The sequence below is a fragment of the Schistocerca gregaria genome, chromosome 1 (genome assembly GCF_023897955.1).
Source record: "Schistocerca gregaria isolate iqSchGreg1 chromosome 1, iqSchGreg1.2, whole genome shotgun sequence".
Lineage (NCBI taxonomy): Eukaryota > Metazoa > Arthropoda > Insecta > Orthoptera > Acrididae > Schistocerca > Schistocerca gregaria.
The window spans coordinates 215,059,915-215,087,425 of NC_064920.1; the positions used below are offsets into that span (position 1 = coordinate 215,059,915).

At 40.4% G+C, this 27,511-nt stretch overlaps 2 protein-coding genes across 2 annotated transcripts in view; one reads left to right on the plus strand and one right to left on the minus strand.

Annotated features, from left to right (window-relative positions):
• Positions 1-13,207, minus strand: part of LOC126337005 (calcineurin-binding protein cabin-1-like) — a 237,068-nt gene extending 223,861 nt beyond the window's left edge. Inside the window, exon 1 of the mRNA XM_050001253.1 lies at positions 12,991-13,207. Within this exon, the coding sequence (XP_049857210.1) occupies positions 12,991-13,077 (87 nt within the window). The 5' untranslated portion in view covers positions 13,078-13,207. The remainder of the gene's footprint in view (positions 1-12,990) is intronic.
• Positions 13,208-13,353: 146 nt separating this feature from the next.
• The window catches only part of LOC126337011 (active breakpoint cluster region-related protein), a 121,212-nt gene continuing 107,054 nt past the window's right edge, over positions 13,354-27,511 (plus strand). Inside the window, exon 1 of the mRNA XM_050001264.1 lies at positions 13,354-14,899. Within this exon, the coding sequence (XP_049857221.1) occupies positions 13,864-14,899 (1,036 nt within the window). The 5' untranslated portion in view covers positions 13,354-13,863. The remainder of the gene's footprint in view (positions 14,900-27,511) is intronic.

The following is a 27,511-nucleotide window of genomic DNA, read 5'->3' on the forward strand; positions in this document are numbered from 1 at the left end:
GGAGATGAACCACTGTGGGTGGGAAAAGGAGACAGTAATTCGGCCACATAACTGGCCAGTAGTTGTGCACTGCTAACCTGCAATAGAGGGACTCCGGCTTGCACCAGGGCACTGGTCGCTGGATTTGTCCTAAAAGCCCCTGTCGCTAGGTGAACACCATTGGTATACTGGGTCAAGTAAATGCAATGCTGAGGGCACCGCCAAACCATAAACCAGACTCCAATGGTCAACACGGGGTTGAACAAGGGCTCTGTAGAGCTGCAGCAGCATAGGGTGATCTGCACACCAGTTGGTGCTGCTCAGGCAGCAGAGGGCACTGAAGTGCTGCCAGCACTTCCGTTTAAGCTGGTGAAGGTGAGGAAGCCAAGTCAATCAGATGCTGAAAACCAAACCAGTTCTAAGAATCGATATGTTTCCACTAAAGAGAGTGGATCCTCATAACACACTACTTTGCGGCAGAAAACTGGAAACCATAGGGTAGAGCCCATGACTGGAACTTGTGGTTGGCTCCCAGTAGGTGCTGCTCAGCAACACCAGTACTGGTGGAGCAGTATGAAATGCAGCAGTCGTCTGCATATAGAGAAGGTGAGACAGATGGCCCTACAGCTGCTGCTAGACCATTAATGGCCACTAAAAATAGAGATACACTAAATACAGAGCTCTCAGAGCTCTGCAGGACCCCATTCTCCTGGGGATGGCGAGGGGGGAAACTATGGGAGGCACCAACTTGGACATGGAAAGTACGAAGAGACAGAAAATTTTGGATAATAATCAGGAGCAGGCCTCGAAGACCCCACTTGTATGATTTGCTAAGGATATGGTGTCGCCAGGTGGTGTCATAAGCTTTTCGTAAATCAAAAAAAAGACAGCAACAAGGTGTTGGCATCTGGAAAAGGCTGTTTGGATGACAAGATTATCAGTGGTAGAGCAACCATGGCAGAAGCCGCCCTGTCATGGAGCCAGTAGGACATGTGACTCGACGACCCAGCCCAACCACCAAGACACCATACGTTCCAGCAGCTTACAAAGAACATTGATGAGGCTGATGGGCCAATAGCTATCCGCATCAAGCAGGTTTTTACCGGGTCTGAGCACCGCAATGATGGTGCTCTCCTGCCACTGCTATGGAAAGAAGCCATCACACCAGATCAGGTTGAAGATGAGGCGGAGATGTCACTTGTAGTCAGAGGAGAGATGTTTAATCATCTGACTGTGGATGTGATTGACAAATCAATGGCCAAGTAACTACCATGAGCCACAATGAAATGTGTGGCAGCCCCAGTATTTAAAAGGCAGAGGTCAAACTGAGACAGTAAAGTTTCGACATCTCTACCTCTGCCAGTAAGCACCCCACAAGTGGCTATGGACGTTAGAATCTCCCAAAAGCAGGAAAGGTTTAGGGAGTTCATCAATCAGTGCAGCTAATACATTCAAGGGTACTGCACCATCTGGAGGAAGATCTACATTGCATTTATTTCCTGTGTCGTCCTTATTCTGACAGCCAAAGTTTCAAAAGGGGTTTGAAGGGGCATAGTTTCACTACAGACTGAGTTTAGCACATAAACGCAAACTCCACCTGACACTATTATAGTCGCTACAGTTCCTGTAATATCCCTTATATCCAAAGAGTGCAGGGGTCCACATTACTGGGAACCAGGTTTCCTGGAGGGGTGTAAAGCTGAACAGTTTCTGTAGCTCAGCCAGGCGGTGGAAAAAAACGCCACAATTCCATTGGAGGATGGCATTATCGTGATACTGGGAAGGCATGTAACATTCAATGAGGCAGCTTAATCCTCAGGGTCACCTGCTGCCACCAACTTATTGCCTGAGCAGCCTATATCCATTATGTCTGAGGGTCCAGCGAGATCTAGGTCCCCAGCGCACACCAGAATCTCCACCTCATCTGCAGAGCTTGTAGGCAGCGGTGGTGTGGGTGCTGCCTCAATTTCCTTGGTCTTGGGGATCTTCTTATTGGATTTCTGTCACTGCTCTTTCGTTTCCCTGTCTGGGAGGACTTCACTGGCTCAGTCTCCAGGACTGAGGACGAGCGTGAGGCCCTACGATCAGCTGCTTTTGAGCTCTTCAGCCACTGGCAGGTGTCATCTTTCCCACCAGCAGAAACCTGGGAAGGGAGTGACCCAAGGGACCCCTTCCTAGCGAGAGGAGCCGAAGAAGACTTGCGCTTCTCTGTGTGGGGACTAGTATTCCTGATGGTTGAATGGCGGGGGGGAGGGGGTGGGGTGCGCTGCAGGAGCAACAGGGAGGGAAGTACCTCCTACCATCGAGGGGCAGGTGTAGTCTTCCAGCTCTGGGAGGTGACTGGGTTGGTGGAGCTAATGGGGCTGCAATTGTTGTAGTGGGGGCGTAAGACAATGTCATATGCACAGGATGTAAGCTTTCAAACTACCTCTTAGCCCCAGTAGTGGTCAGTCGGTCCAGGGTCCTGTACTCCATTATTTTCCTTTCTTTCTGGAGAATCCTGCAGTCAGGTGAGCAAGGCGAATGGTGCGCTCCGCAGTTGACACAGATGGGAGGTGGGGCACATGGAGTATTGTGATGTGGTGGGCATCCACAATCTCAACATGTGATGCTGGAAGTACAGTGGGGAGACATATGGCCGAACTTGCAGCAATTAAAGTACCACATTGGGGGAGGGATATAGGGCTTAGCCTTGAAATGTGTCAGCTATTTTTTGCCATGTCTAGTATATGTATGTCATTTCCATAACGTACTTGACATTTCTCACACTGTTGTACCAAATGATCTAGGAATGAGTAAATAGATAAATTAATAATAAGTTATGGTCAGTGTTCACATCTGCAATGGATTTGTAGCTCAAAATCTATATAACTTAACCAATATTATGAGAAGGATAGATTGTTATGCACCGTAAAGATGACACATTGAATTGTAGACAGGCACAAATGAAAAGACAGTTACACACAGAGCTATCAGCCAAAAGCAGGGAAGGGAGAGGGATAGTAGGGAGGAGGAGAGTAGAGTACTGTCTAGTGGAGTGAGCTGGGACTAGAAGGTGGCAGAACAAGGTTGACAGGAGCAGTGCCAGGACACTTGGGTAAGGCGGTGGGGGGCGGGGGGGGAGCAATAATGTAGAGAAGCAGCAAGGGGAAGAAACTGAAGTGTGTGTTGGCAGAGAAAGGATTACAATGAAGGCGAGGGGGCATGAACTGGGAGAAGACGATATGAGAGAGGGGGATGGCGAAAACTGTTGAGTGGAGTGTGTGGGGGACAGTAAGTTCTTGTAGGTTGAGGCCAGGACAATTTTGGGAGCACAGACTATGTTCTAAGGGTAACCCCTACAAGCAGTTCAGAAAAGCTGGTGGTGGAGGGGTGGATCCTGGGTTGCGAAGCAGCCATCAAAATCAACCATGGTATGTTCATGCTGCATGTTGTCTACTTTCCTCTTGGTGGCAGTTACGTAGCGGGCCACTCATGCTGGAGACAGCTGTTTGATTGTCATACCAATTTAAAAAGTTGTGCAATGATTGCAACAAAGCTAGTACATGACATGGCTGCCTTTCATGTAGCTCATCCTCTGACATAGCACCGTCTATCCTATCAGCATCTTCCAATTCATGTACCCACACCCCCACCCTCACTGTGCCCTGCTCTTTCTGTCAACGTACCTACCAGTCTTTTCTCCTATCCTTTTCTCCTTTTCTGCTCCCCGTTCTCTCCCCCCCCCCCCCCCTCCCACCCTCCCGAAGGTACACCTGACTGCCTTGGCCTGCCACCTTCTAGTCCCTGCTCGCTCTACCACAAGATGCTCTTCTCTCGCCCTAACATAGCCTGCTACCTTTCCCCTTCCCTGGCCCACTCCAAATAACTGCATTCATTCAACGCAACAATTGCAATCTGGCCAGAGCAGCTGGAGATAGCTCTCATTTGTGGATGAAGTGTGCCTGCTTCTGGGGATGATGTAAGTGCATTTTCCTCTCTCTCTCTCATGAAGAAGGCTTTGGCCAAAAGCTCGGTGTGTGACTGTCTTTTCATTGTGCCTGTCTACAGCTAAATGTGTCATCTTTACAGTGTGTAGGAATCTATCCTTTTCATGATATTGTTGGTATTCCAACTGGACTTTCCATTGTTTGACATGTACAACTTTCTTTCGTGTTTCCTAACCAAGTGCAAGCAATGATTAAATTGTGCCCTGTGCAAAATTCCACTAGGCATCCTCTCATTCATTTGTTTCCCAACGCCATGTTCTCCAAATACTTTTCCTTCTCATTATTTTCATACTGTTGGATTCCATTCCTTCATCACAATTAAGAGGAAACTTAAATATTTGAATAATTTCTTTTACTTGATCGCACATTCTATCAATCTCTTCATTATCTGTGAAGCTAGATGACAAACATGTACTACTGAGGTACAAACTGCCTCTACATCTGTCTTAGCTACTATAATGCTCCCACATACTGCTGATAGTAGCTCTCCCACATTCTACATTCCCATTCATTATTAGACCTGCTTGAGCATTACCTCTATTTGATTTTGTGCTGATTACTCAGTTCTTTCCTGATCAAAATTCCTATTCTTCTTGCCATAGCACTATACTGAACTGTGATAGATCCATTTCTATTTGAGTTCTACCTACCTACAAACCCAGTTAAGGGGCCTGCTGCCATACTCTGATCAACAATGAACTGTCTGCAAAAAGATCTAGAGGGGCCCTTGTTACTTCCATCTATGCAACAAGCATGCACTTCACAGTGGATTGCAGTTGTAGATGTAAATGTAGAAACATTTTCTTTTTCAATAAAGAGTTGTTGCAGAATAGGATGCCGCAAAACAGTGAAATAAAATATGAATAAGATGTTAATTTTTTGACATTTTCTTCTCCAAGGTATGATGTGCAAAGGTTGCAGAGCTTGGATGTTTAAGAAAATCTGTAACATTTGATTTTCACTTCAGATTTTTATCAACAGAAAGTTCTGTTTCATTTACTGATTTTCCCTCATGCATTATTTTTAATAGCATGCTAGCATTTTCTCAGTTTGATACACTGTCCATATTCAACTAGGCTAGGATTCAGATACGAAAAATGACCAGGAAACCTTATTTGGATCCTACAATTAACTTCCCAAAACATGTTTTCTCTAATGAAGCTCAAAGCAAGAAAATAATTGCACAATGATTTCCACTCTACACTGTGTGCTGATACAAATCTTCGTGGCAGATTAAAACTGCGTGCAGGACCAGGGCTCGAAATCTAGGCCTTTGCCTTTCGTGGGCAAGCACTCTACAAACTGAGCTACCCAAGCATGACTCATAACCCACAACCCATCCCCCAGCCATGGCTAATCCAGGTCACTGCAATTCATTGCTTTTTGGAAGTTTTGATGACAACTTCTGTGAAGTTTGGAAGATAAGGGATGATGTAGTGGTCGTAGTAAAGATGTGGGGATGGGTTGTGAGACATGCTTGTGTAGCTCAGTTGGTTGAGCACTTATTCACGAAAGGCATAGGTCACCAATTTCAGTCTCAGTACAGCAGACAATTTTAACCTGCCAAGAAGTTTCAAGAAAATAATTGTGTATACAGTATAAAAATGCTCTCTCTGATCATGATGTACAGTTAGTTAGGAAAAATAATTTAGTGTCTTACAGTATTGATACTGCTTAGTGGAAACCAAATGGAATAATTAATGAGTCCCAAAAAATGTTTTTAAGACTAGTTTGAAAGAGATGACTTGCATGGAAAAGTGAAGCATCATTAGAGGGAATAAAATAACTTGCGAAAGGAAAAAGCAAATGTACCTCTTGGGAAGAACCAGCAGAGATCCTGCTGTAGTTGTTCCCTACAAAAACTATCAAAAATTCCTATGAAGGGTTATTAATAACTCAAAGAATGTGCACTTACTTTCTTACTCCTCGGCTCTACAGCCGTTGAAGAGCATTGGCCTGCATCACAATATCCTGCCATTCTATCTGATCCATGCCTTTCCGTCTCCATCCTCTGACACCCAGATTTTTCATGTCTTCTTCAACTCCACCCACTCATCTCTTTCTGGGGCGTCCCCTCCACTGTCTGCCTCCAGCCTTGCCATCAAAAATCCTCTTACATGCTCTGTCTTCTTCCATTCTGACCACGTGCCCTGCCCACAAGCAGCTTTCTTATTTTAAAGTAGTGACAATGTCAGGTTCTTCAAAAAGGTGTTGTAGTTTTGCATTCGTACGAATGGGCCAAAGTTCTTGATCATATATTGGGCCATATATTTTACGTAGCACTTTTCTCTCCCATATGCTAAGGATCCTTTTCTCATTTACAGTCTTGGTCCACGTTTCAGCACCATACCTAACAACTGGTCTTATAATTGTTTTGTAAATGAGGATTTTGGATTTTTGTGATAGAAGCGAACACCTAAGCATGGGTAATGAGGCAAAGTAGAATCTGTTACCTGCTGCTATTCTGGCTTTCACCTCACTGCCAACATCATTTGCCTCAGTGATAGTTGATCCAAGGTGCTTGAAGTCTCTCACCCTTTCAAACTCCATGTCGGCTATCCTGAGATTTGGTAGGTTTTGTTGGTCAGTCATTGCCATATACTTGGTCTTCTTGACATTAACTGTGTATGTTAATTTGATTTTCGTAACATTTTTCGAGTAGTATGTACAATGTGAATATCTGGTCAGTTGTTGACTTATTTCTTCTAAAGCCACTCTGATAGTCTCCAACTCTCTCTTCCACATATGGAGTAAGCCTGCTGGTTAGAATCTTGGAGAAAACTTTATATGTAGTATTTAGTAGGGAGATTCCTCAATAGTTCTGGCAGTTTAAATAATCTCCTTTTTTATGCATCGGGAACATTATAGCTGCTTTCCACTCCTTTGGCATGCTCTCCTCTTGCCAAATACTCAGTATTATTTTATGAATTGTGTTCCACAGTGTTTCCCCTGCATATTTGAGAAGTTCAGTCTGGATCTGATCTTCTCCAGGCGCCTTATTGTTTTTAATGTCTGGCATCACTTCCCCAATGTAGGTTCTGGTGTTAAAACCTCTGCCTCATAGTAAGTTAATTCCACCAGTTTCTCTCATTCTAACTGTTCCACTTCTGGGTTCAGTAACTCTTGGAAGTATTCTGCCCACCTGTCAAGTATTTTCTTACCCTCCCCTATCAATTTCCCTTCTTTGTTCTGGCTTTGAACCCGGTCTTTCCTTCTTTAATCTTTTGGTTCATTTCACAACATTGTTTCCTTTTCTCCTAGCCGTTCAATTTTTTCCAGTCTTTTTTTTTTTTCTTTTCTAGTGCTCTTTTCTTATGTCTGCAGATCCTGTTCACTACACGGCACTTTTCATTATATTCATTCAGATTTTCTCAAGCCCTTCTCTGCAATAATTTCATTTGTGCTATATTATGTTCCTCAATTCTTCAACCCTTCCTTCCTTTGAGCCCGTTCATGTCATAAAACCTCTCCTGCTGCCTCGTGGATTGCAGTCTTACATTGTTTCCACATTACTTCTATATGTTCATTTGATGTCGGTCTCATTCTTAATCCCCTCTTCTATTTTCATCTGATATGCTCTCCGTATTTTTTCTAACTTAAGTTTCTGAATGTCAAACCTCTTTTGTTTGTGGCCTTTTTGTTTACTCAATAGTGAGATCCCTTGTCTACATTTAATTCTCACTAGATGGTGGTCTGAATTGCACTCAGCTCCACATTGACTCCTAACATCCATTATGTCCGATTCGTGTCTCCAATCAATCATTATATGGTCTATCTGAATTCTGGTTTTTCCATCTGGTGAAATCCATTTTTCTTTGTGTACTTATTTTTGTGTGGGAAACATGTACTGCCAACAGTCATGTTTTTGCTTATGGCAAAATCTACAGCCCTAAGTCCACTGTCATTTGATATTTCATGGAGACTATATCCTCCTATGGTTGGCTGAAAGGCCTCTTCTTTTCCTATTTTTGTTTTCAGATCTCCTATTAATATCTTGACATCATGTTTGGGAGCCTGATTATACAGTTGTTCTACCTTGCTATAAAACTTGTCCTTTTGTTGTCTACCCCCTCTGTGTACATTTATCATTGTAATGCAAAAAAAATTTCCCCTTAATCTTAATATGGACATCCGTTAATTGATTGGTTGGAAGCACATCACCGCATGTTTCAGTTCTTTAGCAACCGCAAAACCTGTTCCAAAGGTATTCATCCTCTTGCCACGATAGAAGAAAAGAATGTGCACATTATGTCCAAATTCAGTGATTCCGAGAACAAACTTAACTCTATATGGAATGTACTGAAACAAGAGATGGGACAAACAGCCACAGAATAGGATAGATTAATCACTACTTAACTGAATGGAAGGCCTATAAATGATGAGTCACGGGTAGCAAATATGCTTAATAATCATTTCATAAATATAATACAAAATACAGGGACAAACACTTCAAGAGAAAAACCACTGCAGTAAGTTGGAAACATGCAACTCTTATAAAAGTAAGTCATACGACCATATCTCCAACTTCTTCTGAAATTAAGAGAATTATATACTCTCTCAAAAATAAAAATTCAACTGAACTTGATGGTGTTTGTAATACAGTACTGAAGACATGTTTTCATATAACAGGCCTTGCCTCAATTTAAATTTGTAAGGCATAACTAAGCCCAGCAGTTTTCGAGAGAGTATGTTATTGTTTAAACTCTCTATAAGAAAGGTGATGGGAGAGATGTCAATAATTGGCTCAAATGGCTCTGAGCACTATGTGACTTAACTTCTGACGTCATCAGTCACCTAGAACTTAGAACTACTTAAACCTAACTAACCTAAGGACATCACACACATCCATGCCCGAGGCAGGATTCGAACCTGCGACCGTAGCGGGCGCTCGGCTCCAGACTGTAGCGCCTAGAAACGCACGGCCACTCTGGCCGGCTGTTAATTACCAGCCTTTTCCACTACTGATGTTATTCTGGAAAATTTCTGGGAATGTGATGTACTCTTGAATAATATATTAACTGAGATATATCTCAAATGAGAACAGTAATATACTCAGTAATTCACAGTTTGGGTTTCAGAAGAGTTGCTCTCTAGACAATGCCATTTACATGCTTACTTACAAAATTTTACATGCATTAAATAACAAAATGGCAGTGGATGGTACTTTCTGTGACCTATCTATGGCATTTACTGTGTGAATAACAATATTCTCCTAGATAACAGAGTTTTTATGGAACTGGTGGTATAGCCAACAAATGGATGACGTCACATCTAACCCATTAAGTTCAACTGCAATTCAAAAGGAACAACGATGTACATAATTACTACACCAGAAGAAAAAAAAAATATTCATTATGCCACATTGAATTCGACACAAAAAGGGGTGCAACCAAAATTTTTGATAGCTTAGCCACTGACAAATGTCTGGCCAGAAACAAAATAGAATTTGGAAGCAAACTCCTTGACATTTTCTATTCTGTACAAGAATTTCCGTTACTGTACGGTGTAAAAAAGATGGTGGGTAGGAATTACACACAGACACATTTGTATGCAAAAAGACCTTGTAAATCATTGGTATGTAGCCATACATTTACAAAATAAATTATGATGTTAGGGCCTAAATATAAAATGGCTTGTTCCACATCATTATGATTTATTGTGCAAATAATTCACAGAACCAACTATCTAAATGTCTATCTACATCTACATCCATACTCTGCAATCCACCGCAAAGTGCATGGCAGAAGGTACACCCTATTGTACCAGTTATTAGGGTTTATTCCTGTCCCGTTCAATATGGAGCACGTGAAGAATGATTGTTTGAATGCCTCTGTATGTGGTGTAATTATGTCCTCATGATCCCTGTGTGAGCAATACATAGAGGTTGTAGTATACTCCTAGAGACATCATTCAAAAAGTTGGTACTTGAAATTTTGTAAGTAGACTTTGTTGGCATAGTTTATGTCTATCTTCATGAGTTTGCCTGATTGGTTTCTTCAACATCACTGTAACACTCGCCCAAGGGCCAAACAAAGCTGTGACCATTTGAGCTGCTCTTCTCTGTACATGTTCAGTATCCCCAATTAGTTCAATTTGGTACAGGTCTGACACACTTGAGTAATATTCTAGAATGGGTTATACGAATGATTTGTAAGCAATTTCCTTTGTAGACTGACTGCTCTTCCCCAGTATCCTACCAGTAAACTGAAGTCCACCACCTGCTTTCCCCACAATTGAGCCTTTGTGATCATTCTACTTCATATCTCTACATAGTATTACATCAATATATTTGTGGCCAATTCCAACTATGACATGTTGAGATTATAGTCATAGAATACAACAGGTTTTCATTTTGTGAAGAACATAATTTTAAATTCCTGAATATTTATAGCAAGATGCCAATCTCTGCACCACATTGATCTGACTGAATATTTATGCAGCTTCTTTCAGACAGTACTTCATTACAGATAACTGCATTCTCTTAAAGTCTTAGTTTACTAGTAATATTGTCCGCAAAATCATTAATCTACCACATGAACAGCAACAGCCCAACACATATCCCTGGGGCACATCCAAAGTTACTTCTACATCTTACGAGGACTCAATTTCAGATACCACGCAGTGTCCGTCCTATAAAAAAGTGCTCAATCCTATGACAAATTTCGCTTGATACCCGATATAACAGAACATTTGACAATAAGCGTTAGGTGTGGTACCGGAGTCAATTTTTTTTCCTTTCTTTTTTTCTTGTTTTTAATCAAGAAATAGTGCATATATCTGACTGATTTGATCCAAAGCTTTCAGTATGACATTTGAGAAAAGTGCGAGCAGGGTTTGGAACGTAGGAGACAAGGTACTGGCAGAAGTAAAGCTGTGAGGGCGTGAGTCGTGCTTGGGTAACTCAGATGGTAGAGCACTTGCCTGTGAAAGGCATAGGTCCCAAGTTCGAGTCTTGGTCCGTCACACAGTTTTAATCTGCCAGGAAGTTTCAGGGTTTCACATGATCAATGTTTTTCGAATCCATACTGGTTGGCATGAAGGAAGTCATTCTGTTCACATTATCTCATTATTTCTTTATTGTGTAACCTGCAGCACATATTATGTCACAGTAGGAGATTATGCAGTGAACTGGTATAAAGTATGCTAATCAATATCCTATTTTAGTATATAAGCTTATTTCAACTTTACTGCATTCAGCAGTACATGTTCTATTGTTGTACATATGGACATATGTCAACTTTGAGTAAATCATTAATGCTATCTACAGATGTTCGATGTAGGCCTAATTTTTTTTCCAGCAATGTTTGAAAGTCGTTTTCTAATCTTCTGTTGTATGTATATTACATTTTTTCCTTTTTTTTTTTTTTTTTTTTTTTTTTTTTTTTTTTTTTTTTTTTTAAATCTTACAGTAGTTCGTGTTTGATGGCTAGTTGTTTACTAAAAGTATACGACAGTTGTAGAAGTAAATTGAGGCAATTCTCCTCAGTTTTTCTTTGCAAAGAAACATTTGAAAATGGAGTTAAGCACTTGAGCTTTTGTTTCTCTGCCCTCTATTTCAGTTCCTGTCTGATTCCCAAGAGACGGGGCATTAACTTTGGTGCCACTAACAGCCTTTACATACAACCAGAATACTACTCTTTATCAGACATTTCCACTAATAACAATACCATTTGTACTAATCTGAGCCTTCAATTAGTACCTTCTGCTCATTTGCCTGTATATAATCTTAACAGTAGACATGTCTACATAACATTTCTCTGATCCACTCCTAAAATTATTTATGTGCCTGCAGATGAATCTTCATTCCTGATTATGTGCAGTACACTGTTTGTCACAGAGTTTTCATCAGAACTGGCAGATCAAATGTCAGGAAGGAGCACAATGAATTTTTCTGTGGTTGCATCTGCCTACCTACCTGCATGGTAGTATACACAACACTAGCTTTCCAAATGAACTTAAAGGCTATCTGGAGAAGCAGAAATTTTACGATGCTAATGAGCACCTCTTAAATCAAATTTACACATATTTTTCTTTGTAATGGATAGTGTCAAACTGGAATCAAAATGGTTGTTCCTTGGGAACTAAGTGATACTGAACGTTCTCTGATTTGAGTGTGTCATATTTTACAAACACATTTTCTGTAGGTGAAGTACATCTAATCCTGCAGGGTCAAATATAATTCAATTCAATTGAGGCATGTTAACAAGAGTTTACTATATGGTATCAATCTACAGAGATGCTTGTGGCGCATCCCCGAGAAAACACAAACATCGCACTGTTATAAGACTCCATAGACAGTTTAACACAGATACTATCAATGGCGAAAACAGAAGTGTCACACTTCATATAATGTTGATTCTTCAAATTCCATTGATCATTTACAAAAGGAATATTATGCTTCACTTAAGGAGCACTGAAAGAAGGCACAGAAGTTGAATCCCTGCATAATCTACCAACAATTAAAGCAGCATGCTCTAGTTCCCCGCCTACAAGTAAGATTGTTGTAGTTTCGCTCAGAAAGACGTTTGGAAGAAGCACTACTCAAGTTGCGTGATTCCACTAATGTAGCAGACTGTATCGTTGCGGATGTGATTAAGGAATGGAAGCTGAACGCTTATTAAATTGCAGTAGCACAGTTGGTGGTTTGGACTGTTTAACTATAGCGTTACAGAAACAAGGAACTTCAACGCTGAATAACAGGCAAAATTCGTTATTTTTCTTCAAAATGTAATACGAAAACTTTAATAACGTGATTTACATACGAAACATTCAAAACATTTTAATCGAATGTCTCGGTGTACTGCCCTCACGTACTTAGACGATAATACATTAATTACAGCAAAACGGAACCTAATAAATATATTCTTCTTAGTCACAAGACAGTTTGTAAACACAATTCCATACACACACACGACATGTTAATCGCCACGAACTGAATGTTAAAACCCACCTTTCAATGACAAAACTGTATACAAAGACTCCCTGACTCCAACACATTAGTATGTCTTGAAATTAGCTTTACCTGGGCTTCTTTAGTAAATGTCGGAATTTCTTCCTCTCCTTCGCTTTCTTCCGACGACTCCTCGTTCAGCGCTCTTAATCTAATCATTGTTAGATTTCTCACAAGGAAATCTCCAAGATCAGGTACCCGGTGTTCTACGCTCTTACGGCGTCTATTTTATAGTTGCTATGTGTCCATTGTTTACGTTTACCTCTCATCAATGCACTGCCTTGCCTACTGTCACTCCCCCCCACTCGTTATCCTATGTTTATAAATTGCATTGAACACCAGCCAAAGATACATTTGCCGGTCGGAAGCAATAAACTTAAGAAAATCGCACAAATCTCATATTCGTAACAAACTAGCAGAATTAACTGCAACTACGTTTTGCAACACCTCAGTTATAGGCAGTTTTTCTAATGCTTCTGCCTCCTAGATAAAAATTGACAATTAATTCGTGCGGGACATATTTTTTGTCATTTCAAATTTGAGTTTTTTTAAATAAAGTGATAGCTTAAAATATATTTCGCGCATTTTTTCATTTATAGAGTGTGAAGTTACATTTTCCTTCTTCAATTAAGCAGCATACTCTTAGTTGTAGATTGTAGTGCCCTCCACTAAGCCATTTAACAGAAATATATATAATAGGCCTCATTTTAAATGTTGGATTCCTTCTTAGACTATTCTACGTTTTTTTCTTAGCATGAAAGACCAAACAGACTGCTGAAATTCTAAAATGTCATATGTTAAACTTAACTTTGAAATTATCTTTGGCTTACCTTCGATAATAGTTATCATGGCAGGCGACAGGTAACGGAGTGGGTGGGATTGTTATGAAACTTTTTTATTCAGTGCCATTGTTTAAAATGTGAATTACGGTCAGATGACAGTGCGATGAGCGTTTTCGGTGACTTCCGAAATGTTTGGGCACAGAGATTCCCAGGAAGCAGTTTGCCAGCAGCTTGGGAAGAAGATGTCAGAACAAACCTTGCCAAACACAAACAGAAAGTTGCAGTCTTGAAGGAAGAATTAGAGAAAGAAGAATTTTACGTGGAATATCTCGAAAGACTTTTGTTAGATGTCGAAAAACACAGATCGAAAGCTTCAGACAACGAAGAATCGAGTTCCGAAAAAGATGATGCTCAAAATGAATCAAAACGCGCAGCTAGTGCAAACGAAACGTCCAGCGAAGCAGTTGTTGACGGAGTAGGAGAAGTAGAAAAGAGTATACAGCACGAAGATACAGTGGAAAGGAATGACAGTTCTGTCCATCAGTGTGTGAGTGAATTAGCGTCCCCTGAATCCAAGGTTTCCAGATCCAATAGTGAAGTTACAGAGAGGCCATCAGGTTGTGGTAAAGGACATGACAATAGACGTGTGAGGAGCATAACGCACCCGAATATATCAAATTATATAACAGTTATTGAAGTTAATGGATTGAATGCTGCAAAGCGAGAAGGGCAAAAGGATGCTATCAACAAAGAGCAAAAGGATGCAGCCAACAGGGATGTACCTATTCCGAAAAAGGTACCTCCAAAACCACCACCTAAGAGGATTAGTAATGTTCGAGGAGAACTTTATTCGGTGATTGCAGCTGAAGATTTAGCATGCACCAGGCTGGATGAAAATGCTAGTGACACATTGGGTAGTGCTTCAAACAGTGATAGAGCTGAGAGAAAAGAGAAGAATGTTGACACTGATCAAAGTGACACAGCATTCAGTGATAGGAGTGCTAGCAGTTCCCTTGAGCGAAGTGCTTCTGGGGAAGATGGAGTTAAAAATAAAAATGATGCATATAATCTTACATCAAGTAGAGATTCCATAATGAGTGACAGTGGTGAAGGTTTAAAATGTTTGCAGCAGGATGATGAAGAAGAACCTTACTATGATTCTGTCGCTCAAGATGGAGACTATGTTTATTTACAAACAGGTATGAATCGTCAACAGTCTAGTATTATTTCTGTACACTATTAAATTATAACTGCAGTTGTATAGGCCTATATCTGTATTTTTGTAAGGTATTTCTTGTTCATGTATTGATTCAGCTTAGTGTTTTATTTGTGATTATTTCCTGCAATGTTCAATATGTGACTAAACAAGTAGCTAATCCAATATGTAAATATAGAAATATAAACCTTCATGTGGATGTTATTTAAGAAACTTAGGGTTGAGCATTTGATGTAAACAAGAAAGTCAGAGGAGAAAACTTCATACTTATTGCAGGCAAATAAACCATGATAAATTATGTAGCCTGCCATAAATATTTAACAAATATGTGTCGCAGAAACTATATAATTTTTTTGCCAATAATCCAGTTTCATGGAGTCTCATCTCAATCATCAGTGAAATCCTCGTTAAATTACATGACACACACTTATTAACAGTCCATACAGTTAACTTATTAAAGTTCCCTAGTAGTAGTGAAGGTTCTAGGCGTTTCAGTCCGGAACTGCGCTGCTGCTATGGTCGCAGGTTCGAATCCTGCCTTGGGCATGGTTGTATGTGAGGTCCTTAGGTTAGTTAGGTTTAAGTAGTTCTAAGTCTAGGGGACTGATGATCTCCGATTTTAAGTCCCATAGTGCTTAGAGCCATTTGAACCTAGCAGTGAAATGTGAAATCACACTGGCAAGCACAGATTCAAGCCACATTGTTTAATTCTGCCCATTTACCTGCAGGGCCATATAGATTGCTGTGAAACAACTCTTAGAGTGAAAAAAATCAATAAGTTATAATGAATTACCTTCACTATTAGTTAAAAATATGATACCTTTCTGTCATTAACATAGCAGAAATACAGACCTTAAGAAACAAAAGCAGATGATTCACTAGTGACACAAAATTATTAGCAATGTAAATCAAACTATAGAATGCACACTGTATGTTTCAAAAATTTGGCAAGACACGGTAACTGACAATGTAGTTATCACGTTCAAACTATGGTACAGCTCAGTCTACCAACACACACAACATGACGCAACACAACACAATCCAGAACATATTTCCCCTCAAAGATCAGCATCTCTACTAGCCCTTCATATCACAGCCTCCACTAGGCCTCTGTGGTTCTAATAAATGGGGCATTATCAAAACAAAATAATATAAATGATACACACCACAACTGATATCTACAACTGAAACCCCAGACGCCAAATATGTAACATATAAAGTTACACTTCAGAGTATGTACTGACAGCTGGACTTCACTAGATCTTCGGAAACAGATTTTCAGTATAGCTGCTATAAGATGATCATTGAAGTGGTTGGACTGATGACCTCAGAAGTTAAGTTGCACAGTGCTCACAGCCATTGAAGTGGTTGCACTTCATTATTTCAATTGTCTGGTGTCAGTTCACCATCAGATACTGCATGCCAGCTGTGACATGTAACATAATGATGATGTGGCATGTGCTGTCTTACATTGCAAACAGAGGTAGAAAGTAGGCCTATTTATTTTGATTTGGATATTATCTTTTGAACTGTATGGTGTGACTAACTGACCTGTACATAGCCCTCAGATTAGGTTAGTTTGGAAGGTGACACTCGATTGTGAATTGACAGAACCAACAAATGTAGTATTATGAGAATAACTGTAATTCTTGTTAAGTAAGTAAAGCTGTTATTAACCGAATGGTGAGCACAACAGTGACATCCCATATCAGGAGTCCGAGGTAAGCTCTTGCTTTCCCTTCATCTTTTAACTTTCTGACCCAACCAATAATATGGGTACCCCAGTGCAACATGGATTCCAAACAGAGGTGCAACCTTGCATTTTTCACATGATCAAACCTTTTATGATCCTTGATGAATGGCATCTGTCAATTAAATATATTCGACATGCCATGTCAGTTTACTGCAGCACCCAAAAAGCACTCTTTGCCAAGCTTCAGGAAGAATATAAATGTACTTCTCCTTTTCAGTTTCTGGAAGCCTTCATCAGACATTAGTATAAATTCTGTTATAGTAACAAAAGGAACTCCATCAGATCGTTATTTACATGGGTCACTTCTTTAAAACGGATAGTGGGCATATGATGGTATTTGGGTTTAACTGAACGCATTGACATCGGATGTCAGCTTTGTCCCATAATATAATGATAATGGGTCTAACATAATATGTGTACAAAAAAAAATATTGACAATACAGCGTTTTGTCTGTATTAGTTTTTAAACCCCCCACGAACAATGGACCTTGCCATTGGTGGGGAGGCTTGCGTGCCTCAGCGATACAGATAGCCGTACCGTAGGTGCAACCACAACGGAGGGGTATCTGTTGAGAGGCCAGACAAACGTATGGTTCCTGAAGAGGGGCAGCAGCTTTTTCAGTAGTTGCAAGGGCAACAGTCTGGATGATTGACTGATCTGGCCTTGTAACAATAACCAAAACGGCCTTGCTGTGCTGGTACTGCGAACGGCTGAAAGCAAGGGGAAACTACGGCCGTAATTTTTCCCGAGGGCTTGCAGCTTTACTGTATGATTAAACGATGATGGCGTCCTCTTGGGTAAAAGATTCCGGAGGTAAAATAGTCCCCCATTCGGATCTCCGGGCGGAGACTACTCAAGAGGATGTGGTTATCAGAAGAAAGAAAACTGGCCTTCTACGGATCGGAGCGTGGAATGTCAGATCCCTTAATCGGGCAGGTAGGTTAGAAAATTTAAAAAGGAAAATGGATAGGTTACAGTTAGATATAGTGGGAATTAGTGAAGTTCGGTGGCAGGAGGAACAAGACTTCTGGTCAGGTGACTAAGGGTTATAAACACAAAATCAAATAGGGGTAATGCAGGAGTGGGTTTAATAATGAATAGGAAAATAGGAATGCGGGTAAGCTACTACAAACAGCATACTGAACGCATTATTGTGGCCAAGATAGATACAAAGCCCACACCTACTTCAGTAGTACAAGTTTATATGCCAACTAGCTCTGCAGATGACGAAGAAATTGAAGAAATGTATGATGAAATAAAAGAAATTATTCAGATAGTAAAGGGTGATGAAAATTTAATAGTCATGGGTGACTGGAATTCGGCAGTAGGAAAAGGGAGAGAAGGAAACGTAGTAGGTGAATATGGATTGGGGGAGAGAAATGAAAGAGGAACCCGCCTGGTAGAATTTTGCACAGAGCACAACTTAATCATAGTTAATACTTGGTTTAAGAATCATGCAAGAAGGTTGTATACATGGAAGAACCCTGGAGATACTAAAAGGTATCAGATAGATTATATAATGATAAGACAGAGATTTAGGAACCAGGTTTTAAGTTGTAAGACATTTCCAGGGGCAGATGTGGACTCTGACCACAATCTATTGGTTATGACCTGTAGGTTAAAACTGAAGAAACTGCAAAAAGGAGGGAACTTAAGGAGATATGGCCTGGATAAACTGAAAGAACCAGAGGTTGTACAGAGTTTCAGGGAGAGCGTAAGGGAACAATTGTCAGGAATGGGAGAAACAAATACAGTAGAAGAAGAATGGGTAGCTTTGAGGGATGAAGTAGTGAAGGCAGCAGATAATCAAGTAGGTAAAAAGACGAGGGCTAGTAGAAATCCTTGGGTAACAGAAGAAATATTGAATTTAATTGATGAAAGGAGAAAATATAAAAATGCAGTAAATGAAGCAGACAAAAAGGAATACTAACGTCTCAAAAATGAGATCGACAGGAAGTGCAAAATGGCTAAGCAGGCATGGCTAGAGGACAAATGTAAGGATGTAGAGGCTTATCTCCCTAGGGGTAAGATTGATACTACCTACAGGAAAATTAAAGAGACCTTTGGAGAAAAGAGAACCACTTGTATGAACATCAAGAGCTCAGATGGAAACCCAGTTCTAAGCAAAGAAGGGAAAGCAGAAAGGTGGAAGGAGTATATAGAGGGGCTATACAAGGGCGATGTACTTGAGGACAATATTATGGAAATGGAAGAGGATGTGGATGAAGATGAAATGGGAGATACGATACTGCATGAAGAGTTTGACAGAGCACTGAAAGACCTGAGCCGAAACAAGGCCCCCGGAGTAGACAACATTCCATTGGAACTACTGACGGCCTTGGAAGAGCCATTCCTGACAAAACTCTACCATCTGGTGAACAAGATGTATGAAACAGACGAAATACCCGCAGACTTCAAGAAGAATACAATAATTCAAATCCCAAAGAAAGCAGGTGTTGACAATTGTGAAAATTACCGAACAATCATTTTAATACTAACACGAATTCTTTACAGACGAATGGAAAAACTAGCAGAAGCCAACCTTGGGGAAGATCAGTTTGGATTCCGTAGAAATGTTGGAACACGTGAGGCAATACTGACCTTATGACTTATCTTAGAAGAAAGATTAAGGAAAGGCAAACCTACGTTTCTAGCATTCGTAGACTTAGAGAAAGCTTTTGACAATGTTGACTGGAATACCCTCTTCCAAATTCTAAAGGTGGCAGGGATAAAATACAGGTAGCGAAAGGCTATTTACAATTTGTACAGAAACCAGATGGCAGTTATAAGAGTCGAGGGACATGAAAGGGAAGTAGTTGTTGGGAAGGGAGTAAGACAGGGTTGTAGCCTCTCCCCTATGTTATTCAATCTCTATATAGAGCAAGCAGTAAAGGAAACAAAAGAAAAATTCAGGGTAGGTATTAAAATCCATGGAGAAGAAATAAAAACTTTGAGGTTTGCCGATGACATCGTAATTCTGTCAGAGACAGCGAAGGACTTGGAAGAGCAGTTGAATGGAATGGATAGTGTATTGAAAGGAGGATATAAGATGAACATCAACAAAAGCAAAACGAGGGTAATGGAATGTAGTCGAATAAAGTCCGGTGATGCTGAGGGAATTAGATTATGAAGTGAGACACTTAAAGTAGTAAAGGAGTTTTGCTATTTGGGGAGCAAAATAACTGATGATGGTCGAAGTAGAGAGGATATAAAATGTAGACTGGCAATGGCAAGGAAAGCGTTTCAGAAGAAGAGAAATTTGTTAACATCGAATATAGATTAAAGTGTCAGGAAGTCATTTCTGAAAGTATTTGTATGGAGTGTAGCCATGTATGGAAGTGAAACATGGACGATAAATAGTTTGGTCAAGAAGAGAATAGAAGCTTTCGAAATGTGGTGCTACAGAAGAATGCTGAAGTTTAGATGGGTAGATCACATAACTAATGAGGAAGTATTGAATAGAATTGGAGAGAAGAGAAATTTGTGGCTTGACTAGAAGATTGGATCAGTTGGTTGGGCATATTCTGAGGCATCGAGGGATCACCAATTTAGTATTGGAGGGCAGCGTGAAGGGTAAAAGTTGTAGAGGGAGATCAAGAGATGAATACATTAAACAGATTCAGAAGGATGTAGGTTGCAGTAGGTACTGGGAGATGAAGAAGCTTGCACAGGATAGAGTAGCATGGAGAGCTGCATCAAACCAGTCTCAGGACTGGAGACCACAACAACAACAACAATAGTTTTTAAAATTTAGTCTCAGTTGTTTCATTGCCTGAGGTCAAGATGAGATTGAAAGGTGATATTTTGATTGTGAGTTAGCAAAGTGGTGTCAGACATTTCAGTTAATCTGACATTTGGGCAGTGTAGTGCAACAATACTGATTTCCTTATGTGCTTGTTATTTATTAACTCACAGGATATGCCATACTTTTGCCTGAAATCTTAGAAAATTATAGTACATTATTGTAAACTCGTAAGTTCATTTTAATTAGTTTCAGTTTGCTCCCCAATCACTTTTACAGACTTATATCCAGAATTCTTGTAAACTATATATATATCTGGCTAAAGCCTGTTGGCATACCAGTTTCTTTTGCATCTTATGAACTCTTTCATAGCTTGTGCTATGTTGATTCTCAACCACATGCTTGTACCCTCAGTGTAAGGAAATAAAATGTTCCACAGCCCTATACAATGAAAAGAACAAATCATGTTTTGTTTGTCTAAACCAACCACAGTATATCATTAGTCGGGATAATGGAAGTGTCCGATTCCACCCCTCTGCTTTGACTAATGATGTCACCAATATGGCGGAAACGACCATTCACAACAACTCCCATACCACTCCTGTGATGTCATCAAGTACACGTCACAACATGAAAATAGATCAAAAAACCACCATACATATATTCCTCCAAAAATATAATGAAACTAACGGGACAAGCGGGATAAATTGGGGGGTTTTGGGTGGGGACAAACTAAATATACACACATGCCACTATACCAAACAACAAAAAACGCTTAAATCACAAGACCCCACAACCTTCCCAAATTCCACTAGACACAAAATCCCTTGACCTATATAAGTCAACAGAAACAATCGATACCACACTATAAATCTCAAAAATTTCACCACTACCACACTTAACCCTACCACAAAAAAAAGACCTAGAAAATCAAAATTGGAATCGAACACTTCCCTTGACCTATATAGGGCAACAGCAACTAACGATACCAAGCCAGCTATAGCCACAACCACACCTTGCAATCAAACACTTCCCTAAAGTCATGTAAGTCAACCGCAAAGCAAAATACCAAATCACCAATACAAACGACCAAACAACTCATGAACACCCCACCAACCATTAAAAAAATTCATCAACTCCACACTAAAAAGCTCTGGCGCAGCCATCTAGGTCAGACACTACAATCTCTCTCTCTCTCTCTCTCTCTCTCTCTCTCTCTCTCTCTCTCTCTCTCTCTCTCTTTCACACACACACACGTCCAAACGAACCAAAACATTCAAACCAACAAAAAAAAAAAAAAACCACAACCAAATAAAACTCCCACCCTACCCACAACCCAACCAACCAACCCCCGCCCCGCCCCCCCCCCCCCCCAAAAAAAAGACCCATAAACCAAGAAAAACAAAAGCGAGAAAAAAATCACAATCACACTCTACAAAAAAAGAAAAAAAAAGCCCCTCCCCCCCACATCCCTCTACAAACTTCACCAACTACTAACCATACACAAACACCCACCCCCCACCCCCTCCCCAAGCCACAGCTACCAGCCCCCACCCAACACCTAACTAACCCACAACCTTCTGCCTATACATCCTACTAACCACCCATAAAAAAACCTAAAAATGCAATAGCCCTCAGGGACACTCTTCCGCCAACAGTACTCATCTAGATGAGACTGAAGCTTAGAAGAGCGCCTCTTCCCCTTCCCAGTCCCTTACTTAACTGCCTCGTAAAACCTCTTTGTAGTATTCGTACAGGCCCCCATCTCATAATTCTTAAACTCAACACTGTGGTTCACTACTAAATGATTGTACCCTTGATGACCCAACCCCCTATAAGAAGAAAGTGTATCTGAAACTATAGTGGCACCCCTCTTCAATAAAATCCTCAATCAGTTCCACTAATTCCCTTTTTGTCCGGCCCTCCAAAACCCTAAATACATATTCTGAACACCCCCCCCCCCCCCCCCCCCCCGATACCACAGCCCCCCCACACCCATAAACCAACCAAAGGCTTACCCCTCCCATACTTTCTCCTCCCAAGCTGCGACTCATCAATCTCCAGAACACCAGGCCTACCCTACCTACCCTGTACTAAAGATATTCAGAACACACCTCACAACAATAAGAATACAAATCTAGCACCATTCTCTCACTCGCACCCACCTCACGCACCCAGAAACTGTGAGAGGATTTAAAACAAAAAATGATACGTCATTAACACAATTTCTCACATGCCCAACCTAGACTTCTCGAGCCAGGAACCTTGCCTAATGGAGCGCCATAAGTAATCCTTACGACATCTCCACATATAGCCATCCCTGGTCTGAGACGCCGGAACTTTTGTAAGCCTCATTTCTTCATGACACACTGAACACTTCACAACTTCAGCTAACAGGACAAATAGCTGAAGAAATTTTATTAGAGACAACACACTGTCCCCCATCATCGCCAACAACCAAAAACTGTTGACCTTGTCAGTCATATCCATACCTACCAAAGACATAAACAAAGCAATTTACCAAAATTCACACACGGCGATCAGAAAAGTTGCAATTGTCCATTCAACAGGCATGGCTGCTAATTTCCTCTGATCTTGCACTCTGTGCGCCAAATACATTGAATGATCTCAATACCAACAAGGCAATGATTTCTTAACCTTCTTTCCGTTGTAATATTTGGCGATTACCAACCAAAACTACTTAAGAATGAACAGCTATATACATTTAGTTGTTGAGGAAGCAAGTGGTAGACTGTATCAGTGGAAGGGCTGTCAGAGAACATAATTCTCTATTCCTGGATCAAAATAATTTAGTAATTGGCTGCTAGTTGTTTCCAGGAGAGCTACGATAGCATCTACATCTACATGACTACTTTGCAGTTTACTTAAGTCCCTGGGTATAGGGTTCACTGAACCACTTTCGGGCTGTTTTTCTACTCGAACAGCGCTAAGCTCCAATTTCTCATGTTGTTTTACAGTGATAGAGTAGGTAATTTAAATTTCATGAAAAGATCTGCTGCAGTGAAAAACACATTTGTTTTCATGATTGCCACCACTAATTTGCATATTACCTCCTTGGCAATACTCCCCTATTTCATGATAATGCAAAATGAGCTGCCCTACTTTAAACTTTGTTATTTCGGTGGATGCTGGTCAGGGATAGTCTGTAGCTCTGTGTACAGATCACACCCTGAGCCAGTAACAACACATTCTCCACTAACAGTGCAAATTACAGACACACGTCAGTTGGGTAACACTGAAATGTGTTTATGTGATCACTGTTCTCAGAATTATCAGATGGAAGTGGAATGTTATCCTTCTCATACAAATTTCTTGTCACAGCCTCAGATGCGCAACACACAGGGACAAAAGTCAATACATTGTTCACTATTATCATGACAAGTTTCAGCTTCTGGCACAAATACTCCAAAAAAGTGTGTTGTATAGTAGTTGTAGTGGGTGTTGGTATGGTGACACTGCAAATGTCGCCTACACTGTGGATGCTGCATTTGAAGACAGTAACTAGTGTGCTATTCTGTATGGCCTATGCAGTAAGCCACTTTTTCACAATAGTTGGGTAGTAAGGACTTGGCCAGTTCAGTGTCTCTACACTGGTCACTTCCTTAGGTAGCAACGCATTCTCTAGCACTAGGAACTATGCAAGCTGTGATAATACATATCAGATGTGGGTCCATATGTTGTATTTGTAGAAGGTGAAAATGGTAATATGGGAAAGAACATTGCGTAAATAAAGTAACAATATGAGACATGAAAAAAGAAAGTAACAATGTGAGACTTGAAAGTCTCAATATCTCTGCCATTGGCTGAAACAGGTATAAAATTGAAACCAAATCTGGACAGTCAGCAAATAAGTTAAAAGTTCCATGATCTCTTTTTGACAGAAAGGTATTGAGTCTTACATGCCTAATTTTCTCACAAAGAGGTAGGGCATTATTGGAGTTGTTGATATTGGCTTATCTAATGAAGACATTCTGGGAAAAATAAAGTCTGAATTTTCAGTCACTGATGTGAGAATTTCTCCAGGGAAATACTTTGGAATGAAGAGGTGGAGTCTTTTCACACCAAAATGTCTTTTAACATTTATGTATATTTGTGTGGTATGCATAACCCAGTTACGCCATATATATCCAGTCAGTTTTGCATTGCCAACGCCGTTATTGCCATTGATATTTACATTTAAGTACACAACGCCATAGTAGTGCTTGTTTAGCTAAATGCAGGGGAGCCCATGAGACTTCGCAATGCTCACATAACAGAGCAGTAAGGTGTTTGCAGTGCAATGGAAGTCATACCGCCATCAGCTGCTGTTGCCCAATTTACCAGTAGCACATGGTAGCTAAACACAATGAAGCCTACACCACTTCTCATGTGTTTGATTTTCCACCACAGCGTTCATCATTTGCACAAGTTACTGCTCATATTCCTCCATCTTGAATGTTCCTAGTGCATGGCTTGAAGTGTGAGGGGAAACTGACAGAAAGAAAACTTCATCGGGGCCTAATTATGAAGTTATATCGGTTCCAGCTACCAGGTCTTAAAAAAATAAAACATTCTCTCTCACTTTGTACAAACACAGCCATTCTGATGTGTTATACAACTTACAGGGTCCATGGAGCTCAATACGAAACAATCTTCATCTTGGAACAACAGATTGTCAAGCAGTGGCCGCTGTAATGTACTCTCCTAACTGAGCATTTACAATTGTTGCCATCTGCAAACTACCTCAGTTTACATTGCTAAATGTTGCTCTGGATCATATAATTGGCCAGCTTCATATGCTATTTCTCCTTTTTGCAGAATTCAATGCACACCACTCTCTATGGACTTGTGAAATAGACGATGTAGGCTGGATCTCAAAGATTTGCTTACAATTCTCAAAAATGTCAATTTAGTACTTCTCAACGATGGCTTCCCTGTCATGCTACATAACCTATACAGACAACTGTTGGCTGTTGACCTGACATTGTGATGCACTGACTTTGATGTGTTAAGGAGTGGGCAGTCGGACAAGGCTCACTTCTAACCAGCAGCTGGCGTATCATGAAAGCAGACTGGTCACTGTCCACTGCTACAATCTGGGAGAAGTTTTACTCCTTTAACAATTTGTTAGGTCCGCAAGATGCCCATCAACAACTCATTTCAATTATTGTAAAAGCTGCAGCAGCTTCCACTCCAAAGAGAAAATAAGGCATCACTTTGAAGCAAGGCACACTGTCTGATGGACACCAGAGTGCTCTGGAACTGTAGCAGAGTGAATACTAGCATATTGTACCTGTTGGGGAGAGCAGGTGATAGCAAACTTCATTGCACATCAGAAAATAGCTGCAAGAGTCCGAAGACATTAAAAACAACAACTGGAAAACTTATTGTGAATCTTCTACTAACAATGTTAACCTTAGTGATGCATGGAAAAAAATTGAAGTTTTTGAAACAGAAGAACTCGAATAATCGTCAACCATTAACTAATGTCTGGCTTGAAGGCTATATAAAGTTTAATATTGCCAGCTTCCACAGCTGAATAACTGCTTCATCGCCAAAACACAGGGAACACACTCATCCTAAAGTGGTACCATTTTCATATAACAAACTGATGATTATTTTAAAAAAGCAGCAAATTCATCACCTGCTAAGGGTAGCATCCATTACCAAATGGTAAAAAATCTCTCTGGCATAGCACTTAGAGAACTGTTATAGATATTTAAGAAATGAGTGGTGCACTAATAGAAGATTTGGACAACTCCAGTAGTGGTGCCTATGCTAAAGCCACATAAAGATGAGGAGCAGACCACTTCCTCTTTCTTCCTGCATTGTCAAAATGTTACAGTACCTGGTTAAAAATTGCCTGCAATTGTGGTTGGAATCGAATCAGATCCTGCTGTCATGTCAATATGGTTTTCAAAAAGGCAAGGGAATGACTGATAATTTAAATATTTTAACCTCTGACATCTATGATGCAATCAGGAGGAAAGAGAACATCGCAGTGATGTTGTTGGTTCATATAATAATGTACACATACCCGTGTTACTATGGAAGTTGGAAATAGCTGGAATCCCATCACAGCTGATTTACAGAATTAGCATCTTCCTTGCCGACGGATACGTCTGGGTTCACTTTATGAATAAATTGATTGGCTCCTATCTTCTTACAATATATCTCCCATAAGGAGCAATCCTATGTCCCCATACTGTTATCTCTATACTTCCCATTTGCAGACAATTTTAAAAATTCTCCAGTATGCAGATGACATTGTATGTATGTTTAGGCTACCAGTCTGAATCAGGCAATATGCAGCTTCTCAAAAGCAATGGGCATTCTGGATTAAACATCCCAAAGCTTTGTATTGAGACATGTCAGAACAATCAGTAATTGTACCTTTTATGATATGTGCTATTCGAGGCTATTTACACAGTGTCAGACTTTCTGCTCATTAAATACCAAACATATAAGATTCCTTGGTGTTCTCTTTGATTTTAGAATGAGAGGTGGAAACCTTAAAATCAGACTGTTGATGCATGTGAAATAGCATTGAATCTTGTTAGATCTGTGACGAGGGTATGATGTAGTGCTCATCCCAACATTCTGCTGACAGTATATCAGATGTTGATGTGCTTCTGTATAAATTATAGATGCATGATGTGCCACAATGCTGCTAAAAAGTATATCCCACTTCTTTTTAAAATAGCATACAAAAGTATATGCACCTGCTTCAGAACTATGCTTTCCTCCCCTACTAATGCCCATCTTCTGGAAGCAGTGAAAATGCTGTTACTTCTACACTGGACACTGCTATGTGGTCATTATATTTTACAAAGATTGGCATATACACTATGTGATCAAAAGTATCCAGACACCTGGCTGAAAATTGCTTAAAAGTTCGTGGCACTATCCATCGGTAATATGGCAATGGCCCACACTTATCCTTGATGACAGCTTCCACTCTCGCAGCCACACGTTTAGCAGGTTTCTTTGGGAATGGCAATCCATTATTCAAGGAGTGCTGCACTGAGGAGAGGTATCTATGATGGTTGGTGAGGCCTGGCACAAAATCAGTGTTCCAAGACATCCCAAAGGTGCTCTA